General features: G+C 49.8%; 1 protein-coding gene across 1 annotated transcript in view; it reads left to right on the forward strand.

Annotated features, from left to right (window-relative positions):
- The first annotated feature begins 3,272 nt into the window (after positions 1-3,272).
- LOC144110963 (uncharacterized) overlaps positions 3,273-22,378 on the forward strand; it is a 38,541-nt gene continuing 19,435 nt past the window's right edge. Inside the window, exons 1-6 of the mRNA XM_077644036.1 lie at positions 3,273-3,375; positions 14,812-15,101; positions 18,031-18,200; positions 19,313-19,571; positions 20,427-20,528; positions 22,039-22,248. Of these exons, the coding sequence (XP_077500162.1) occupies positions 3,273-3,375; positions 14,812-15,101; positions 18,031-18,200; positions 19,313-19,571; positions 20,427-20,528; positions 22,039-22,248 (1,134 nt within the window). The remainder of the gene's footprint in view (positions 3,376-14,811; positions 15,102-18,030; positions 18,201-19,312; positions 19,572-20,426; positions 20,529-22,038; positions 22,249-22,378) is intronic.

Raw genomic sequence — 22,378 nt, forward strand, 5'->3', positions numbered from 1 at the left:
ACGTAGCGTGTCAGAAGGTTAAGTGTTATGCTGAATCAAAACTACGTATCAGCTATTATACGGCTGGCTTTACTGTGCCTCACGTGACCTACAGGCCAACTACATGTCCCAGGCATCGTTCGGTCGATGAAACTGAGACAGAATCAAGAAGCAATTCAATTGTAAATTATTTAGCGGTCGTTGGCGAGCAACAGTGAGGTGAACCATGTATTTCAATGTCTAACGCATCATCTTAAAGAAGAAAACACGCAACTAAATATTGGCGGTGGTTTATCTTTGGTTAAACCTGGAGTGAGGCGATAGCTACAGCTAGCCGAGTGGAACTTGGTCACGTGACGAACCACGTGATCAGCCACGGCGCCGCGCCGCTGGCAGCTGCTCCGCACCACGTGACCGCCCACGTGACAGCGTGGTGGCGCAGCCACAGGGTGGCAGCGCCGCCTCGCTGAAGGCCCGAAATGCTACCGTAATGTAGCTATCACTACAAAATTAGGGCTCTACTCTCCTTTAACGGACTACCAACTTTGGAGACAAGCCGCCTAAACCCAAGCAGCAAACATCGTAATAAACATCAGCGCGTCAGTACGCTCGCGCAAAGCTCTTCAGTGCGCACACAAAAGGGTCGTTGCCAGAGAAATCCGATGCGCAAGAGCGTTACAAATCAATCGTCGGGCCCATCTACCCCATGCCCCGCGCTTGTACAGGGGTCCTTCAAGCCACGTCGGCAGGCCGACAGAAAACGGGTGCTTCGCACGGCCCGCCGCCACCGCGGGAATCGCAAAACTTCCGCTGCGCCCCGCGGGGCCCTGGGCGGAGGGCGGGAGCATCATCTCGGATGCGGGGCTTTTCCCATCCGCGTTTCATGTCCCTCCTCCTTTTAAGGGAGAGAGGAAGGCACGCACGCTCCGCCAGTGACCCAGTGACCTCCGGCAACCCAGAATCGCGGGCGGCATTCTCTGGCCGACTCTGCGCCCTCGGGCTATCTGCCCGCCGCCGCTGCCGCTCGGGCATTCTTCCCCGGCTTGTACAGCTCAAACTCTGCTTACGCGTCTTCCTTCTTTCTGCTTCTTTTTATCGCTCCACCTTCTTCCTCCGTTTGGGTCTCCCCGCGTTGTGTTCGTTGCGCAATCTTCTTTCCGTGGACTTCTTTCTCTTTGCCTCTCTCGCACCACCCTGCGGCCGGGGGAAGAACCATGGCTTGCATGTCGTCTGCTATGCTCGTTTCCGACGACCAGGCAACGGCGTAGTCTGCTTCCTTTTAGCCGTTGTATGTAAGCAGGTGAGGGAATGCTGGCGGGCGATTATGGTTCCAGCGGCTCTCCAGGCGCCCAAGTATGCCGAAGGTTCGCATTCTCCGGGTTCTTGTCGAGCATAGGTTGTTGTTGTTGTTGCTACCGTTATTCAAACAAACAGCGGCGCATATCCGCATTGTGGGACGACTGGCCAGTAATCGGCACGTTTAAGGATGGCTGATCGCGTGACGCAATTTTTCTGAAAGAGGTAGCTGGTTGGAAAAAAAAATGGGATAAAAGTTGGTAATATAATGCACGGTGAGAAAAAATTACGCGCAGTTAAGCATAGTCACATGTACGTTATGTAAACATCAATTAAAATTTGAAGTCGGTAAACAAAGATGAGATGTTCTCCATGTGTCCTGTTGATATAACTTAGTTCTCCTCTGTGTTCGTATGCTGTGAAAACAGGCAGATACCTAAGATTGTGTTCGTAAGAGTATAATAAGACTATATTACTTTTATTTTTGTTATGATTTACGTGTATAAAACCTCTTTCTGAAGTAGTAGATGTAGTAGTACGAGACTTTAAAAGAGTAGAAAGTAGCAGAGGCACCTTGTGAGATTATTAGAAAAATATTCACTTTCGCGTAGCATTTCTAACGTTTTGGAAGCCGTCTTTCTATTGAGGCTCAACCCAAAGAGGCATTTCTGGCGGAAATCAAGCCCAGGAAATCCGAACAAAAGCTTCCACTTTCCACGGCTGCCACCACGTTTCGCGTTGCGCTGAACACTCTAAATCACCGCGAGAATTCCGATTTTAGTACATCAGATAAATTTTATACGGACGCCGGAAGTAGTTGTCGTGGCCGCAGGGAGGATTTTGTAGGCCATATTTTGCAGTGAGACAGAAGACTGGGTCATGGCAATCAGCATTTTCGCACAGAATCTCACAGTGCTCTCTAGTTTTCTCAGAATTGCATGTTCAAAATGTTTTTATGGAGGAAAAACGCTAAGGCGCCCGTGTGCTGTGCGATGTCAGCGCACGTTAAAGATCCCCAGGTGGTCGAAATTATTCCGGAGCCTTCCACTACGGCACCTCTCTCTTCCTTTCTTCTTTCACTCCCTCCTTTACCCTTCCCCTAAGGCGCGGTTCAGGTGTCCAACGATATATGAGACAGATACTGCGCCATTTCCTTTCCCCCAAAAAAACCAATTATTATTATTTTTAAAATACCCCCATTGGGTTACGCTGTGCTAATGTACTGGCGGCCAACAGATGGCGCTAGTTTTTGAACGTTCTCAAGAAGCACACAGTGGGGGGCCCTAATGGTCCTATTTGGGCAAGGGGAGCTGGGGAAACTGCTAGATCACCTACGCTGACCCCCTGTGGCAAATGAGTAGGCCACCACAAATTGGGCTTGCCCCTGTTGATTCTACATGGGTCCCATATCGGTGTTGTTAGGGCTACCTTATGCCACATTCCTACATCTTACCCACATTGGTCCCTTGTCGGATACTTGAGGGCAGATGAAGCAGCAATGTGGACTCTATACTCAAAAAACCTCTGCCAGCCCAAATGGGGCTGCCCAAACGAAACCGCTGTAGGAAACGGGCGTACCCATCTGCTGCCCACATCGGTCCCTTGTAGAGTACTTGAGGGCAGAGGGAGGATCAGTGTGCGCTCTATGCTGAAATATCCTCTGCTAGCCCAAAGGGGCTGCCCACACGAAACCGCCATAGGTTCCACAAAGGCCATGGCGGGGCTGGGAAACGGCCGTGCCCAACTGCTGCCCAAATCTGTCCCATGTATGATACGTGAGGGCAGAGGGAGCGTCAATGTGGGCTCTATGCTGAAGTAGCCTCTGCTAGCCCAAATGGGGCTGCCCACACAAAACCGCCGTAGGTTCCACATAGGCCATGGCGGGGCTGGGAAACGGGTCTGCCCATCTGCTGCCGACATCGTTCCCGTGTAGGGTACATGAGGGAAGAGGGAGCGTCAATGTGGGCTCTATGCCGAAATATCCTCTGCTAGCCCAAATGGGGCTGCCCACACAAAACCGCCTAGGTTCCACAAAGGCCATGGCGGGGCTGGGAAACGGCCGTGCCCAACTGCTGCCCAAATCTGTCCCATGTATGATACGTGAGGGCAGAGGGAGCGTCAATGTGGGCTCTATGCTGAAATAGCCTCTGCTAGCCCAAATGGGGCTGCCCACACAAAACCGCTGTAGGTTCCACAAAGGCCATGGCGGGGCTGGGAAACGGGCGTGCCCATCTGCTGCCCACATCGGTCCCATGTAGGGTGCTTGAGGGCAGAGGGAGCGTCAATGTGGGCTCTATGCTGAAATATCCTCTGCTAGCCCAAATGGGGCTGCCCACACAAAATCGCCTAGGTTCCACAAAGGCCATGGCGGGGCTGGGAAACGGCCGTGCCCAACTGCTGCCCAAATCTGTCCCATGTATGATACGTGAGGGCAGAGGGAGCGTCAATGTGGGCTCTATGCTGAAATAGCCTCTGCTAGCCCAAATGGGGCTGCCCACACAAAACCGCCGTAGGTTCCACAAAGGCCATGGCGGGGCTGGGAAACGGGCGTGCCCATCTGCTGCCCACATCGGTCCCATGTAGGGTGCTTGAGGGCAGAGGGAGCGTCAATGTGGGCTCTATGCTGAAATAACCTCTGCTAGCCCAAATGGGGCTGCCCACACAAAACCGCCGTAGGTTCCACATAGGCCATGGCGGGGCTGGGAAACGGGCGTGCCCATCTGCTGCCCACATCGGTCCCATGTAGGGTACCTGAGGGCAGAGGGAGCGTCAATGTAGGCTCTATGCTGGAATAACATCTGCTAGCCCAAGTGGGGCTGCCCACACGAAACCGCTGTAGGTCCCCATAGCCCGTGGTGGGGCTGCAAAAATGACGCGCTCACATGCTCCCCACATTGTTCCTGGTAGGGCACTTGAGTCCAAGTACCCTACATAGCTCGTTTAGCCTAATTGGGGCTGCACACACAAAACTGTTAGGATCTCACATCAGCCATGTCATGGCTGGAAAGCGGCCGTGCCCACAAGCTGCCCTCGTCGGTCCCTTGTCGGGGCCTTCTGCACAGATGCAACACAAATGTTGGCGCTATGCGAGAAAAAAACGCGGCAAGCCCAAATGTGAAAGCCGAATCATTGCTGCAGGCGGTCCTATACAGCGGCTACAGCGGGGTTTAACTCGCCGACGTGGCTCTATCGTGTAATGCATGCATTTTTTTCAACTTATAAATTTGTATTATATGCACTCATAACTTACTATTATAGCTCAATTGTTATATAATCAGCATCTTTACTCGATTACATCAATTTACATGCTTCGGCCTGGCACTCAGCTAAATTGTGCAAAATAATCAGACCATGCACAGGAACGAATGTGACCACTTATCTGGATGCTCGCGACTACCTGAGACTCTCCAAACATCATTCTAGTTAGGAACACAAACATGGGCTATCTGTGCAACACCCAGCAATAAGGTGCGCTGCCTGCACAAAGTGCAACATGGGCTTATTGTGGGCAGCCCACATAACCCATTTGCCTCCGTGTTTACACTAAGAAAATTTCGATGGGTTACTTAGGTCAGGCTGAAATTGAAGAAAAAATAGTGCGTGATATTATGCCTTGAGGGTACAAGGGGGTCGTGTGGGGTGGGTCTGTCTCTCAAGAATCTACACCGGCCCCCTATGGGGACCACACCATGTGGGCTGGCACCAATGGGGCTTGCCCCTTTAAACCCACATCGGTCTCATACGGATATCGGAGGGGCTGAGATGAAAACCTGTTTGCCCTCGGGGACTACCCACATCTAACCAATATAGCTCCCAAGTGAAACCTGTTGAGGCATATGTGGACAGCCCACTGGGGGCTCACGTTGCAAACCCCACCAGGACTCACATGGGCTACCCACAGTGAACCTACAGGGGGCCTCACCTTATAGCCCCAGCCTCCCAGCCTCAAGGACATATAGGTCCTGGAGGCTGGACGTGACAAGAGGCGACGATGGTTATACGTGAGGGTAGGGCAGATTAAAATGTATTCATGAATTTATTTTTTCTTGTCATGTGATGCAGGGATGAAACATTTGGCCTTTCTTAGGCCGGAATAAGTATCCCACGTGTTTAGCGCTGTAAAAACGCTAAACACTTCAATGCTGATGTTGTAACGCCACTTCGGTTTTCCGGTTCCTGAATGGGAGTTTTGTCTTTTTTGGAAAGAAAGAAAATCTGAACACAGCTTGCCTTTCTGGAAGAGACCGACGATTCGGCAAAGAGCGAGTTGGAAGCACTAAGCAAAAGCTACGAGTACTTTTTGTGGTCATCTTTGGTTACAGGCGCGAAAAAAGTCACAACACAAGGCAGAAAGACGGGACGAAGCGCCACTCACAAGTGATTTATTCGAAGGCAACACGCACAAATATATGCCGTCTATCACGCAAGGAATGCTATCATCTTCAAAGTTGATATGATAGCGAACGGGTGAAAAAATTGTTCTCAGCCTTATACAAAGATATGGACGTGTCGCTGACACACATGCTTCCTTCCTTTGCAATAAAAAAAAAGCTTCGATTAATTACCTAGCTTTTGTATCTTCGCTTTTTGAGAGAATTCGCGCACCGGAAAAACATGGCTGACAAGATCGTGACGGGCAGGACCTTATATGCTTAGGAATATTTGGGCCGTCTTTATTTTGCTCAACGTTTCTTTCGTGTTCCCTGATTCGCTCGTTAACTCAGCGCCCAGTTTGTCCTATATAGGAGCGGCCGCACGAGAGGAGAATTTCGTAGACAACTCCTTCGGCGCACTTCATGTGGTACTGGACAGCACTATACCCTGTGTTGTGTAGGACCAACCGAGATAATGTACTAAAAAAAAGTAGGATTTTTAACGGGTTTAAACCGAGTAGACGTGCGAAGGCATGTGTTTAGCCTAGTTGGCTCGTGGTTTTGCTTGGCGTTTAGCTTGTGTTTAGTTCAACACGAGGCGTGATCCGCTGCGGCGATAGCATATACTATATTGCTCTCGAGCAGTGGCCAGCGAAGCTGATCGGTTTGCGCCGCCGCGGGTTCGAAACCCAGTCGCAGGAGTCCTTTATATTATTTATCCACGCTGGCCAAGGTCACCCTCAGGGTAAAGCTTCACACATGATTCATGGTTGGAACCGTGTTAAGTAAGGCCACCCTTAACGTCAAGCTTCATACAAGGTTTCTGTTTGGAACCGCGTTAAGTTGTGCTTTAGCACCAATATTCCTGCGGACTTGTGTGCCTGCCTCGGAGAGAAGTGACAGTGGCGGCTCTGCCGGCCCTCCCCAACCCCGAAAGGGACCCGTCCGTGGAGTGCAGATCACACCTTTATTTGCGTGACCACAGGCAGCGCACTCTCACTGGCCGACAGGGGAGGGAGCACAACAGAGCGCAATTCTCATCGGCCCCGGAGTAAGTCCCGACGTTTGGCCGGTGGATCCATTTGCGGTGACTTAAGGCATGTTGCCATATTGCTAACTATATCGCGCCACGGCTGCTGACGTTGCGTTGAAACGATGTAGGCGTCCTCACAGCGTCTAACAAAATAAACCACCACTGAAAACATGTCGAGCAACGCCTTTGCAGGTTCTGGTCTCCTTTCCACACCGTCGCCTGCCTTACATCTGGCAGGTGCTGTTGTAGCCAGTGGTATCAAATTACATCTCACCAAGCGCTGACAGCAAACTGCTTTTGGGAGCGGGTGGCTGTGCATCGCAGGATACACGACTCTAAGAATAGTGTCTTCAACATCCTTCATAGCTATGCACCGTACTAGGCCCACTTGTACCCTTGGTGATACGGCAACCAAACCTGCGACGTGATTCTGAAGTCTCTATTTTATTCGTGGTCTTTTACTTCTCTCGCCTGAATAAAAATTAGGAACCGGAACCTATCAGTTTCATTCTTTATTTTTTGCTTATTCTCTGCATCCGAGTATCCCGGTAGGTCGTCCTTCTTTCCATCTTCGTCTCATTCGTATTTTCTTGCAACGGTCTCAAGAAGAAAATAAATGGCCGCTTTCCGATCTCTCTACGAAACTACACAGCAGCCTTCAAGTGCGCCGGGGCCTCTTCTCGGACAATTCAAACAGGCGCGCATATAACCACACAGAAACGCACACCTCTCCGCGGCGCGTGAGAGCAGACGATGAGAAGAAACCAAAAAGCAGAAGACCCAGACGCGCCGCACTGATAGGCGTGGTTTCTTTCGAAGACCGCCAGGGGCGCTCGGTTCGCCCACCCTAAAGCACGGACGTTAATTGTTATTCGCCTCGGGTTCCAGATACGTCTGCCGCGGACCGTCTTTTTCCCACGTCGCTGCTTTTTTTTTTCCCGGCATCCTTTGCCGCACTTCTCGCCCTCCTCTCCCCTGCACACAGACTCCCATAATTCGCCCTTCTTGCGATGTAACAATAAGAGTAAAAAAAAAAAAACTCCGGTATGGGAGTTAAAGACGCAGGATAGAAAAACGCAAACGGTTCGTGCTGGATGCATCCGATAAAGGTGTGGTGTTATAGGAAGACAGAGTTGCGGCCTCCTTGTTGCTAGTACGTATTCTGGTGGCCTTGCGTGACCGGCTAGACTTATTCTTCGCAAATTCCACCAGCGTGGCGGCTCTAAGCCCGCCCGCGACTATGCAGTAGACCCGGTCTAAATTCGGCTTCGCTTGGGCTTAGCTTCATTTATCGCCATTTGCTGCACGAAGAGAAGCTGGATGAGGCATTGCGAAGTAAGTTGGTGAGCTCCCCATCGCCTGCAAAGGCTCGCTCAGGAAAGACATGTTGCGATGAGCGTTTAATTCTATTCCGAGCGCTATACTTTCTGCTCCCTTAAGACGTTCCCCGTACTTACGCAAAAATCTTTCCAAACGTCTACACTTCAGGATGTGAATAGTGTGGCGAGCGATGCAGAGGCAAACTGTAATGTGGAGAGGAAGAAAGCTGCTCGAATTAGAGACCAAGCGCGATTTGAGTGGAGGGTATTTTGGCGGATGTTAAAAAGAAGATATGGACACGGGCAGGGCATGTAATACCATTAAGAAGGGAGGGGGTGGGGGGGGGGGGGGGGGGGAGAACGGTAGGGTTACAACGTAGCGAAACCGACTAGACATGCGAAAGCATCTGTTTGGCCTGGTCGGCTCATGGTTTTGCTTTGCTTGGTCGTCGGCCCGCCTGGCGACGATATTAGACTCAGGTTAAGCTCTGATCGAGGTTAAGATGATCTAATCTGTTCGCTAACTAGATGGAAGTTGATGAAGGTGACGATGCTCGATGCACAGTGGGAGAGTGTGTTGCTTTGGAACTGCCCCTCGATCTTTACGTGCTATCAGGCAGAAACACCTGTTCCGGTGCGAACTGCCCCAGGCCGTCCACCGGATGTAGAAGACGGGATTTCTAGGCCGCCGGCACCACCAGTCGTTACTAGACTTCCTTCGAGAGTCCAGTGTATGTCTATATTTTTAGAAAATACTGTATGCGAGCAGGCACACTCTCGCAAAAAAAAAATACATGTGTGTTGCAGAATAACACGAGGTCTGATCGGCTGCGGCGATGGCATATATAGTGCCCTCGTGCAGTGGCCATCGATGCTGATCTGTTCGCGCCGTCGAGGGTTCGAGTCCCAGGCGCGGCAATATTTATTTTATTTCTGCACGGGCTGCTGCTATGCCAGGTTTCGCCAGGGTCACCTTCAAGGCCAGGCTTCACGCAAACTTGGTGAGCTGGTCAGACCTGGTGAAGCGGTGCTTTTGCGCTAAATAAATTCCCACGGACACCGGCCGAGGCTCTGACTGGCGGACGAGCTCGGAGAATGACCGTACGCAACAATTCTGGACAAAAGCATTTTTGAGCGGGAAAAAGTTTGTGAGCGCCATTTCACATAATATTGTAAACTTTCACTATAGCAATCAATATATCCGCAGACATACCATCGGCAGGCTGCATTTTTTTTTTCGGATTAACATATTTGCTATCGTCAAAAGCATTCTTCATTGGTTTCCTACGGCAGTCTTAACTGCTAGATGCGATCGATGGAAATGCTCTAAAAGAAAGATCTTGCTGCATATTGGGAGAATGGACCATTACCTTCAATGTTTCTGTACCAGTAACTTACAGTTTTTCAATTATGAAAATGTTTGTCCAAGAATATTGTACATGCTGCACGGCTGTGCGCGAAACAGGGGTATTCTGGGGGTCTTTTGGAGCGACTCCATCCCGTTGGAGCCAGCACGGCTCATGGTGGTGGTGGTGGCGGTGGTAGTGTTGATATTTCGCGGTCTCTTTTTGAGAGCGCGCTGGGATGCGCAACTTGTACTTGTTGCCGTGAAGGTGTACAGCTCGACCAGCGGTTGCGGCTTTGCGGTCTGATGTGCACGGAAAGAAATACAGATAGAAAAAAATAGTGGCAGAAAAACAGAAAGGCAGAAAGGAATAATGAAGGACGGAAATAAATAAAGGCAAAACGGACAGAGAGAAAGAACTTCATTGCAGTGGAGCACTAAGTGTTAAAAATATCCTGCGCCAATATGTCCAGCTTTCTAGGACATGTATGGACCTTCAGCAGTTAGCAGTTGGGCCAGGAGTTGCGAGCACCGCTTTAATAGAAATGGGGTTATTTTGAGCCTGCAATTTTGAGAAAACTAGACAGTCCCGAGAGATTCTGCGCGGACATGGTTATTGTTATGGCCGACTTATCCTTGCCGCTGCCAAATTTGTCGTGTAAATTGGTTCCTGCTCTCACATCAACTCTTTCTGACAGCCATAGAAAATAAATGGGGGTGAAAATTAAAATTGGTTTTGAAGAAAGGAAATGACGCAGTAACTGTCTCACACATCTCGGTGGACACCCGAACCTCGCCGTAAGGGAAGGGATAAAGGAGGGAGTGAAAGGAAAAAAAGGAAGAAAGAGGTGTCGTAGTGGAAGGCTCCGGAATAATTTCGACCACCTGGAGATGTTTAACGCGCACTGAAATCGCACAGCACACGAGCGCCTTCTGCGTTTCGCCTCCATCGAAACGCTGCCGCCGCGGTCGGGTTCCAACTCAGGTTATCGGCTCAGTGGTGTGCCGCTTGTTTTAGCTTTTAAAGGGTACGCTATAGCTGCGCATTTTTTTATGCGTCTGTTTCATCGATCATGTCCTGGCGTCACTGCGTCGCTCCGATATATCAAGTCACGTAGTAGGTGATAACTCGTCCACAGTTCGTTTTGCTGCCCACAGACGGAGCGACAATCGGCCTACCTGACATTTCTGGCTTAATAAGACCGCCGGTTATTGACACGTGGGCACCGTAGAGAGTTTCGCGGCAAATGTGACCAAAGGGTCCTTGTGGGGGTTCATCGGAGAATTCTATCCCCAACTCTTATTTTAATGCATAATCTTTGATTCGAAGAGTTTCAGCTTTGTGTGTTTGTTGAGTGACGTCATAACTGCGGACTTAATCGCCTTTTTTACCAGTGAGAATGCGGCATTACCTGTTGGTCGATGACAGTAACTGCTGTGCTCGCGTTATCCTGGTATTGGGGAAGGGCGCGGAGAAGTTCGGAACTCTGGAGAGTTTTTTGTTGACGGTAACCGCTGTGCCGCACAGTCTGGCGAATGGCTTATTAAATCTGCGTACTCTATTATCCCAGTTGTTGCTTCTCGAAGACACCCAGAGGAAGTTGCCGCACACGCACTGTCAACTATGCGGAACTTCGGGATTGCAAAAAGTTCGCCCACTTCTGAACGAAGTTGCGAAACAGACGACGTGGTGTTTGCGATGAGAAAAGGCTGCACTTAAGAGAACGCAAGAGTACGTGTCGGAGCACAGAAAAAGTAAAATTAATGTCAACTTGAAGAACGGGCCAGCATTGGTACCGCTGCTAAAGATGTCACTTAGATAATCCTGCGGGAAATTGAGATTGGGGTAATTTATACTTAAGCCGACGGCAAGTTCGGGCGACTGAAGCTGAGGCAGCGATAGCGGCGTCCTCTAACGGCACGAGATGCGACTACGTGTCGCTTCTTTTGCTTCGCTTTTCCTTAGAAACGTCTCACTTCTCTTCTGCTTTTTACGTCTTGCCCCAGAGATACGACATTCGGCAGATGGCGCAACAAGCGAACCTCGCGTTCACTCACGTGAAAAGCGGTAGCAGGAAGTGCGCTCCCAGGATCGCACGACATTCGTTAACAACTGTACTTCCGTAGATGATAACTTCTCTTTTCTGTTGTTGTTGTGGCTGTTGACTGCTCAAGGGCCAGCGAGCCCCTTCTTCAGGACGCGTAACAATTTCCCCAGAGTTCACGAAGCCGCGCGAAAGTTTCGCAAGAGGCCGCCACCTGCCTTTCTTGTTGATCGAACTTTTGCGACGGGGAGCGGCGCTTGAACCGTGTCTTCTTTCATCAAGCGACGCAAAGAGTCGAGTTGCGCTTATATGCGAGGTACAGTCGTGAGCAACATGCGACGGAACTAAGTTTGAACATTGATTAGTGTATTACAGTGGACTCGTTATACCGAAGTGGAAGGTGCCCTGCGATTACTTCGTTATAGCGTAACTTCCTTATCGCCCGCGTTGACCGAGTTTCCAAAGTGAATCGTCATTCCTTTGCTATATCCATTATTTCATTATAAACCGTTTCGTTACCACGAGGTTCGACTGTTGCTCCATAACTATGTGTGAGAAGCGCACTTTTCTCTGTTTTCTTACCAGTCTTTCTAGAGGCGTGCAATGTCGTTCATGCATTGTTATATTTAGTTGAGAAATAACCGGAAAATTTGCATTTTTCTGCAAAAAGTTTTTCCCTCGTATTTTGCCCACTGCCGTACATGGCTGAAACGATGAAGTAGTCACGCAACAGCCACGATTTACTCAGCACGAATATATGTGAAAATTATCTGAAATAGTAGCTTCTATAATGCATGGACATCAAACACACCTGAAGATGCTGAGCTTTGGGGAGACGAATACGAAACCTCCTATCGCCTTCAAGAGATTCGGAACGCAAAGAATGCTAAATAAAGCATGCTGCTTGGCTCAGAAGTGTAACTCGGTGGGCTGCATACTTTTGACAAAGGCTGCACAAGTTTTAAAAAGCAATTTCGGAGATGAAAAGAGTGAACTATAGTTTGCGATCGCACGGTCAGTACGAATATTAGACGGCTGCTTTAATTGCGGATCGGTCGGCTATTGCAACGATTGAGGCTTCCAATTTGCCACACTCATTTTTCGGATTGAATGAGTGCAAGACAACTCGCTTATGGAGGCAGTGATGAGACCCCTCTTTCAAGATGATGAACATTTAGGATGATGAAAAAATAAATTTTTTAAACGTTTATCATGATATTAAGTTTTATGCAGTATTGATGGACGAGCTGTCTTCCTTCGTGAAAAAACGTAAGGTTCTAACGCAGTTAAACGGCAGAGGCGTCTGAAAGCATATGCTTAGCCTGGTTGGCTAAACCACTAGTTGGAACTGGTTAGAAGTTGGTGAAGATGACCACGTGAAATGCACAGCGCGGGAGTGCGTTGCAATTTAGCACGAAGTGTGATCGGCAGCGGCGATAGCATAGTATACCCTCGTCCAGTGGCCAGCAAAGCTGATAATAATAATAATAATAATTGTTTTTTGGGGGGAAAGGAAATGGCGCAGTATCTGTCTCATGTATCGGCGGACACCTGAACCGCGCTGTAAGGGAAGGGATACAGGAGGGAGTGAAAGAAGAAAAGAGAGAGGTGCCGTAGTGGAGGGCTCCGGAATAATTTCGACCACCTGGGGATCTTTAACGTGCACTGACATCGCACAGCACACAGGTGCCTTAGCGTTTTGCCTCCATAAAAACGCAGCCGCCGTGGTCGGGTTCGAACCGGGGAACTCCGGATCAGTAGCCGAGCGCCCTAACCACTGAGCTACCGCGGCGGGTCCAGCAAAGCTGATCCGTTCGCGCCGCCGCGGGTTCGAAACGCAGTGGCGGCAATATTCATTTTTTGTCTGCATGGGCTGTTGCTATGCTAGGTTTGGCCAAGGTCACCCTCCATGTGGCTACAGCTGGCGCGACGCTTTTCCGAACTAACCCAAGCTTCACAGAACATTCTTGGTTGGGGACCGTGTTAAGTGCTGCTTTCGCACTAAAACAACGGCAATTAGAGCGTGCACAGAAAGTATTTCACAACTTTATTACCTAACAAAGTTTCATCCTTTCCATATGGAGAAATATGATTTAATGTTGCCTTCTCGGGTGCGCGCTGTATGACTGGGAGTGGCTCGTTAAAATCGAAGAAATTTGTTTACGTACGCAAGTGCTCACACGGCAAAAGATGATGGCGTTGACTATCGCGCGCGTGAAGAAAAGAAACTGGGGACGCAGAAGAAGACGAATAGGCAGAAGGCGTGCGTTTCCTGCGATTTTTTGTCCCATGCACTTTGAAGGAGGTCCGCTTTGTCTAGGTCCCTGGCCATGCAGGTATTCATTCAAATGAGGTGGCTGATTACTTAGCCAGGTCGGCTCTTGACGGGTCAGTGACACAGCTTGTCCCGAATTCCAGCCTCCTGGCGATTTCCAGGTTTCAACGGTTCCAACACATATCAGCCAGGTTACATGATCTTTTACTAAATACCACTGATTATCAGCACTTAGCATATAATTCGAACGTCCGTTCGTGTAAAACCTTGCTGTGTGAGGTATCAATGACGCGATTGCAATGCAGGATTCCCAGTTTGAGTTTGTATCTATGCAGATGTGGGTTGACACCGGCAAATCTATGTTACGCGTGCGGGGAAGTTGAATCTGTAGACCATTTTCTCCTCTATACTGTCCACAGTACGCACTTCAGAGGAAGATTGACCTGGAGGTTCCTCTCTCCAGGTTAGGGTTCCTGTTATCTCTGTTAGTTTTATTATCGTTCGGTGCAAGCGCCAAAGGATTTGCATTGGGTTCAATTTGTGGGATTCTCCACGATTACATAATGGCAACTGGTAGGTTGATTTGCTCATTCTTTTAAAATTCTTCGAGCTCTTCTTTTTTCACCAAAATGCTGTCTGTTATTTTACTTTAAATATTCTTCTGTCGTTTTTATAAATACATTTTTCAAAATTCACGCTTGGTGCTAAAATTTTGTAGTAATCACTTATGGTAATTTCCTTGTTTATGCCACTACACCTTGGCCAATCCCCCCATGTGGGCATGTTGTTGTTGTTGTTGTTAGCCTATCAAAAGATGGCACATACCCACACTGGGGGATCGGCCAAGAATCGGGTGGCTATTCACCTGAACGCAGTTAACAAAAAGGAAAAGCACGTGGGAGCATAACACCGGTGAATTTTTCGTCATGAACAGAAAAGGGATTAGTGTTTTGATTTTAAAATTTTAAGAATAATAATAAAGAGAGTGATTAAATATTAATGATTTAGTCAAAATGTAATAATTGATAGAAAAGAAAAGGTTGAAACACTTAGCAAGGCAGTCGGTGAGATTCTTGCCATGCGTTAAGAGGACGAAGAAGAAGAAGGCGTGTGAGGCTTTCTGTCTTCCTCCACGCGTCTCTGCAGACACGCTCCACACTAGCGGCGAGATCATGGCTGAGCCTGAAACCGAACCCGAGGCTGAACCTGAGGCTGAACATGAAACTGAACCTGAGGCTGAACCTGAAGCGGAACGTGGAGCCGAACCTGAAGAGCAACGTGGAGCCGAACCTGAAGAGCAACGTGGAGCCGAACCCGAAGCAGAAACAGAAAGCGCGGTGCCCACCCCAGCTCCCCCGGAACCGAAGGTCCGACGCGTGTCTGCACGAGCGCCGCCGAAGGCAGCGGCTTCCTTGCAGGACCTGCGTCCTCTGATGGTGAGATGGACGCCTCATCGGCTTGTATCTGACCGGAGCAATCGCCAGCTGTTGGCTCTGGCAACGATCATAGCGAAGGTCGAGGATATTTCGCCCACACACCTCCTTAAATGCAGTAAAACGGAGAGTTGAGCTAGTTGCTACATTGTTTTTCTGCAAACACAGCGCTGTGACAAGGGACCTTCTTCGTCCTTTGTCCTTCTTCGTCCCTGGTCGCTGCTTTGTGTTTGTAGTCAACCTCCCCCCCCCTAACCAACAGCGGTACCTGTACTTCGCCCTTCCCTTTCCCGCTGCGGTTCAAGCACCTAGTAGTCGAATCCAGTTACTGCGCCTTTCCTTTCCTGCGAATTAATGTTCAACTATATTCATTCTAGTGTCCGCATAAGGCTAACGCATGTAGTGCCAGTTTTACAGCGCTAGCTGTTATCCCTGTTTTACGGCGTAGTAGTTGTCGGCGCCCACATCGCAAGTACAGGCTATCCCACAAGTCGATTGGTCAACGTGCATCGACGTCACGCATTACGTCACTACTACATGCCATAGAAACGCGCAGCAAAACACGTCGATTGGTCTGCGTATAGTAACGCCATGTGTTACAACACTGTAAGGCGTCATGCGAGTGTCACGCGATGAGGAGAAACTCCCACTCCCTCCCTCATAGTCCCGACACTACCCCGAAACTAAACACTGCTTACTGAAATTCCTCCATTCCCACGGGTAGAGCTGACCCGCAGCGGTGGCTCAGTAGTTAGAGCGCTCGGCTACTGATCCGGAGCTCCCGGGTTCGAACCCGACCGCGGCGGCTGCGTCTTTATGGAGGAAAAACGGTAAGGCGCCCGTGTTCTCTGCGATGCCAGTGCAAGTTAAAGATCCCCAGGTGGCCGAAATTATTCCGGAGTTCTCCACTACGGCACCGCTTTCTTCCTTTCTTCTTTCCCTCCTTTATACCTTCTCTTACGGCGAGGTTCAGGTGTCCAACGATATATGAGACAGATACTGCGCCATTTCCTTTCCCCAAAAACCAATTATTATTAATTATGAGTAGAGCTAACGCTGAACATTCCCGTTACGAACTTGTTTTGGCTACGCGGATCCTTAGATGGCTGTTTACCTTGTCAGAGGCGTCGGTACCGGCTTAGTATGTCGTGACATAAAAGTCTCCTGCCTGCCAATAGGGAAAGTTGCCCAGACTGGCGTGGTACCGTTCTGTCTATGGCACGCAACCATAATTTCCGGTTGCGCCTCGCAGCTTTCAGAACGGCAGTTTTCTCTCAGTGGAAGCTCGACACTCGGCCTGGCCTGACCTGATACTCGACCTGACCTGTGGTTTTGTCCCGTGGGCAGAACTAACATCATCTTTATCATCACTGTGGTAATGTCCCGTGTACAGAACTGACATCATCATCATCTTCATACTGCAGTAATGTCCCGTGGACAGAACTAGGCAACATCTTCATCACTACTGTAGTTATATCCCGGTGACAGAACTGACATCATCATCATTTTCATCGTCACTGCGGTTATGTCCCGTGAAAATAACGGAATAACGCTTGTGGGCAAGGCAAGCAGTGGACGCATTCGGAAGTGCGGCCACACTGTCATTTCTCCGTCTTCACCTTGGGGACTTGGTTTTGGGGGAAAATGGGTGGCACAAGCTTGGGACGAGGATATCTCGGTGCTCTTAGGATCACCATCACGCTATAGAGTTATAACATGGCACGATCCGCTACCGTGATCCGCTTCCACATGGCGCCACAACTCATGCGCAGATCGTCCTGAGGGCGCCAGGTGGCGCCATGTGCCGGCAATCTGCAGTTTTGTGCCTAAGGGCAGAAGTTAGGTAGGGACTAAAAACTAATCGGAGAGCTGTGGAAGATTTGCACTATACGTGCGCACTGAAAAACTACAAGCGAGGCAGTACAGGGAGGTGGACATGGGCTGGGCGTTGTTAGAAGCGCGAGAAGCTCACAGCAAAAATATTTATGAAAAACGCCTGAGGCCGCCTGGGCCTCGTCAGGCTGTATACCTACAGCTTTTAGTCCAAGCAGCCAGCCAGAATTTCCTGAGAAATAAATGGAATTGAATTGAATTGGACAACAGGTGAGCAGCTAAGGTGTTTAAATACTTATACAGAAAGAGACTAAGCAGTAAGTATGCAGACAACAAGGGCGAAGAAATACAACTTTAAGCGCCAGGTAAAAAACGCAGAAAGTAGAAACTGGATTAAAAAATGTAAAATAAGCAGATTAGAACTACATAAAAACTTGGAGACAGTTCAGGAAGCAATAGTCTATGAAAACTGAAGAGGCGGTGCCCTGCTTTTTGACGCTATAGATCAAGGTCTCTACAAAAAGAAATTTAGCAAAGATAATGACACATGCGCAGTGTGTGGTAAATCTGTACAAGCAATTGGACATCTTAACTAGAATGTGGTGGCGGATGTCGACGCAGGCACAGTTACCCTCCCTGAGACGCTAGGATTTAGATATAACTACCACCATGCGTATGAATCTGCGGTATAAGTTAGCAGAAAACGATTGGGAGTCCGGTGGTTCAAAAGCAAAGAGGTTACGTAAGTGTACAAATGCAGGAATAAAAATTGAATTTAAAGAAAATTGCGAATTTAGAGACCGATTTATTACACCGATAACACAGTTAACGAAATAGAAAGCAAAAAAAAAGGCCGAGCTTGGAGGCAACTGCCACCACCCTGTTTCAAAGGGGCCGCTCCTATCATCCATCCATCCTGCGCGCACGCCGGGCGTGTCGGGACCGATCAGCGCGTGCGCAGTAGCAGTGCGCGGGCGCGGATCACGGTAGCTAATCGCGGTATGCTATAGTTCTCTACTGTGTACAGTGGGCGCTGAACCCCAGCTGCCTTCGCTACTCTCTTCTCTCATTCTATTCCCTGCGTATTGCCGCACTGCAGGTGTCGTGCAGCCCTCCGACGGCCGCCGCGCGTCGTCCGCGCACTTCGGCACCGCCGGGCCTGGGCACGTGGGTGGGGGGAGGTGGTGGTCCCAGCCCGGCCTCCGTGGTCGCCTCTCTCTTCACCATCTCCTGCGGCATCTTCGTCATGGCTGCCATGGCGCTCAGAAAGTACGGCCCATTATAGCTCCACGCATCTCAGTCCGAGACTCTAACTGGCCCGCACAGTTCCTAAAAATTACCTGAAGGAAAAAAAATGCCGCCACCGTCTATGCGAGTTTCTGAAAGAGCACAAGCACCGCGGAAATCAAGCGTGCACGTTGTCGCGCAAGTCGGTCGTACATTGTTAAGCAAGGGACTGCGCAACACAAGCATGGATGTAAACATCACAAGGACAGGCGCCTGTACTCCTGCTCTTCGCATCCATGTTTGTGCTGTGCTGTCCCATGCGCAGTTGAATAGAGGTTACTCGGGCTGGTTGGTGCATGTTGATGGAAATGACTCAACAGTGCCAACAGCAGGACACTGCAGAAGGGAAGAACATGCAGACACATGCGGTGTGAGGGAAGAATGCAGCGAATGTGTCTGTGTTCTCTTCTTCCGTCCTGTTTGTCAGCGCTGTTCAGTTGTTTCCATCCGCCTTGCATTCCATTGTGAATTCTAACTGTTCACCATGGAAAAGCGAAGGTTGGCACAGCGAGCCCCAGTAGAAGCCAACTTGTTGGAAGTGCGGTCTAATTCTTGCTTTTAAAAGGACGAAATTCATTAGCTACGTACATCACGTAATTCAGCGACAAATGGTGCGACGCAGAAGACACCATTCGGGATATGGTCGGCGGAGGACGCGTACTGATGCTTCGGCAGTGTCCTCGGCAGTATACTACTTTGTCCTCCGCTAGGAGTGGATAGGTGTCAGCCATTGCGGTATCCTTCTCCGAGTGCTCCCGCTTACTGGCCAGGGACTTTTCTGGAGGTCAAACTGTGTTTTGGGTCATAAAATTTACCCATTGGCTGGAAGGAAGTGCCGGCACCAGACCAGAGGATTCCCACTGGTTGAAGGGAATTGACGTCGCCAGACCTCAGCGTTCCCATTAGCTGAGAGAAGCGACGTTACTGACAGAAGCATTCCCATTGTCCGGAGGGGTGTGACGTCACCAGATGAAACTGAGGTCACTTCCGGAGAAGGCACCAACAGCTGCTAATGCTATCGCACTGCCAACACATGATGGAATTAGGCGTCCCTGTGAATTTTTTCTGATCTGATCTCCCGGATCGGCGCGCAGCTGGGACCACGGCTGGCGCTTGGAGAACGACCAGTTGTGCACGACAGACGACTGCCGGCAGCACGCAACGCGGCTTAGCCAGGCGGTGGACAGCTCCAGGGCTCACCCTTGCGGCGACTTCGAGCGCTACGCGTGCGGCGGATGGGCCGGAGAGGGGCCCTACATTGTCACCGTGGCGCAGGCATCCATGGCCAACTGGTTCGCACGCGTCCTCAGCCCCGCCTTCTTGCAGCAGGCCGACGACGGATCGGCTAAACAGGTTGCGAGAAGCCCACGGCATGTTCGGGGCTGCACGTTGGGCATGTCCGCTCTAAAGCCCCTTGATTTGCTCACAAAATTACTACTACCCACTTTATGTCGGCGTGGTGATAATTGTCGCCTAGTACCCCTGGCAGTCGTTTCTGGAGTTAATGCGCAGAGTAGGACGGCGAAGATGAGTAGGAGGTCGTATAGTTCCCATTTCCTGACGGCTTCCTCCTTTAACCACCTTGCTGCAGTGAACTAGAATAAGAGTGTAGCGGCGTGTGTCTCTGCGTGTCCCCGGCTGTGTCGCCAGTTGCGTCCCGCTTTCAAGAGAGACCGATCGCAGCGCCGCCAGAAACTGGTGCATTGCTACCGCTATGGAGTGGTCGCATTCTTTCGCCTAAAGCACTGTCGGAGTACTCACTGCGTAGCCGAAAAAAAACTCATTGGCGACCGTCGCTGGATCGCTTGAATACGATAGCAACCAAACGTTTGTTACATCCGATTCTGACGCACTAAAGTTCCTTATATACGAGGTGTGTGGAGGGGTTCGGTATATCCGAGTTCAACACTAAGTTCGTCACAACACTAAAGTTCATTATATCCGAGGTGGCAAACTAGGGCTCGTTATATCCAAGGGTATATCTAATGTTGCGTGACTTTCATACTGTGGCAGATACTCCCCCGCACTCTGCTCAGTAGCTCGAGGACCTGCCGTCGAGCTTTTTGCGGAAAAAGTCTACCCGGTGTACCACTCTTTTCCCGTATACACCAGCGTGTGCTCGTCCTGCTTGGTCGCTGCGCTGTCTCTTTTGTCTTTCGTTTCCCCTCTCGAGTCCATTGCAGAGCCTCTCTCTGGCCTTGTCCGCAGGTGCAGCTGGTAGGGGGCGTCCGCAAGGCCGTGGACCTGCTCAACCGTTGCATCTATAGGCCGGGCGAAACGGTCGATGTGACGGAGCGACGCTGGCGCGCGGTACGTCACTGCCAGTCTTGGTTTAGTCCCTCAGTGTCGTCGCCATGTTGCCGTTCAGTGCAGTTGGCTCGGAGCCACCTGAGCATGTAGCCGCCTAAACCCGTAGCCACTTGAGTGGGACTGATAGCGTTTCCTTTTGTGTTTTTTATTAGTTTGATTTGACATGTACATATTTAATCAGCTTGAGCCTATTACTATTGTTTACTGTTTTCGTTACCTTCTCTTTCTATCGGTATGCATGTCCGCCCGTCTGTCCGTTTATAGGCTTCAGTAAAACTACCTCTTTTTCTGATTGCCTTAGTCTGACAATGTGTGCCCTAAAAAATGGAGGTGTGTTCACGTAACTTGATGCGAGCTTCAGCGTGAGCTGTTAAATCAATCACATGTGTACAAGAGTGTCGGGCTCATGTCACTCCATTGGTTTATTAGTCATGGGCACTTGGTCATCGACTACGAGAATGGGTCGTCAATTCATCACACGAACATTTTTCAGGTGAAGCGTTTTAATATACCTCTGACCTGTTTAAATACGTGGCCACGTCATCGCATCGTCATGTCGTATGACCTCGGGACGTGATTTTTAAAGCTAGTCTGTGCCAGTGACGCGATCTCCGCACTACAAGCATTTAGCAGCTTCCGCTCTGAAAAGCGCCTTGCCAATTAAAGGCCGTCCAAGCTTGCCCACTGACGCTTGCTTCTCTGCCGCTTTGCACACGTCCCTCGCCGCCAGGCGCATAGCCCAACTTGCACGCGTGATCGTCGTTTTCCCAGGCCTGGAAGGATGGATATGTCAGGAAAGTGTTCACCCTTCCTACAGCTCTTCCTAGGGATATCCTAGGAAAATTTGGGGGAATGGCGTACTTTTTTCGGGTAATGTAATGAGGGAGAACAGACAGCTGATGGTTTGATAGGGGAACAGAGTGAATTATATCTGAGGGAAAGTGTAGGGAGTGGGACAAAGAGCAGGGAGGATGGATTCTTGAGCCAGATGAAAGACAGGTTTTCTTCCAAGGCCGCCAAAGTGTCGGCGGAAGCTACCGGAGTCCCGGACTGGGGACCCCACCAACAATCCGCTCCGGTCTCCTTTAATGCATTAAAAGATGATTCTCTCTTCTCTCGTGGAAACGTTGGTCGGTGCGCAGATGCTCTTTTCCCACCCCTTTTTCATGCTTGTGCTGTCAGGTGGGGAGATGAGATAGTGGCAGACGATTCCCTTACAAAAACAGTCTATAGACTTCTTATAGACTCTATAGCCCTCCTATAGATATTTATTTTGTCTAATCATGGTACATAGACTGTCTGTAGACAAAATGTCCACTAAAAGTGTGTGGCCATTAATCTATAGATTGCCTATAGACTGTCTATAACCTTTGTATTCCCTATAGACTGTTCTCTATGGTTTGTCTATAGAAAGTCTATTGACTTTATAGGTAGAAGTATATGGACTGTCTAAAGAAATATTTGTAAGGGTTGTCCTGGAGCTTCAATGTCAGTCTCGCTCCGTGTGCAGTTCCTGGACGATAACGCTTTCGTCTGGCATCGGCTCAGTGAGAAGAACGTGGCGAGGAACGCTGTGAGCGCCCTCGAGCGGCTCCTCGTGTTCGCCGTGCGCTGGCGATTGCCACTCCTGTGCGATGTGGTCTACGTGCCCGGCGCGGCGGCCGAAGGAACTAGGGACATCTACCTAACTCCGTCGCCGCTCACCCAGTCCTTTTCTCGGGTAAGCGGCTTACTTTAGCGGTGACGAGTTCCGCTTGGGGATCGATGTTTACTAGTGTCGTACCATGTACGGTATAGCTGGACAAAAATTTTGAAGATTGGAAAATTGTAAGGTACTGTAATGGAAATAT

The sequence above is a fragment of the Amblyomma americanum genome, chromosome 11 (genome assembly GCF_052857255.1).
Source record: "Amblyomma americanum isolate KBUSLIRL-KWMA chromosome 11, ASM5285725v1, whole genome shotgun sequence".
NCBI lineage: Eukaryota > Metazoa > Arthropoda > Arachnida > Ixodida > Ixodidae > Amblyomma > Amblyomma americanum.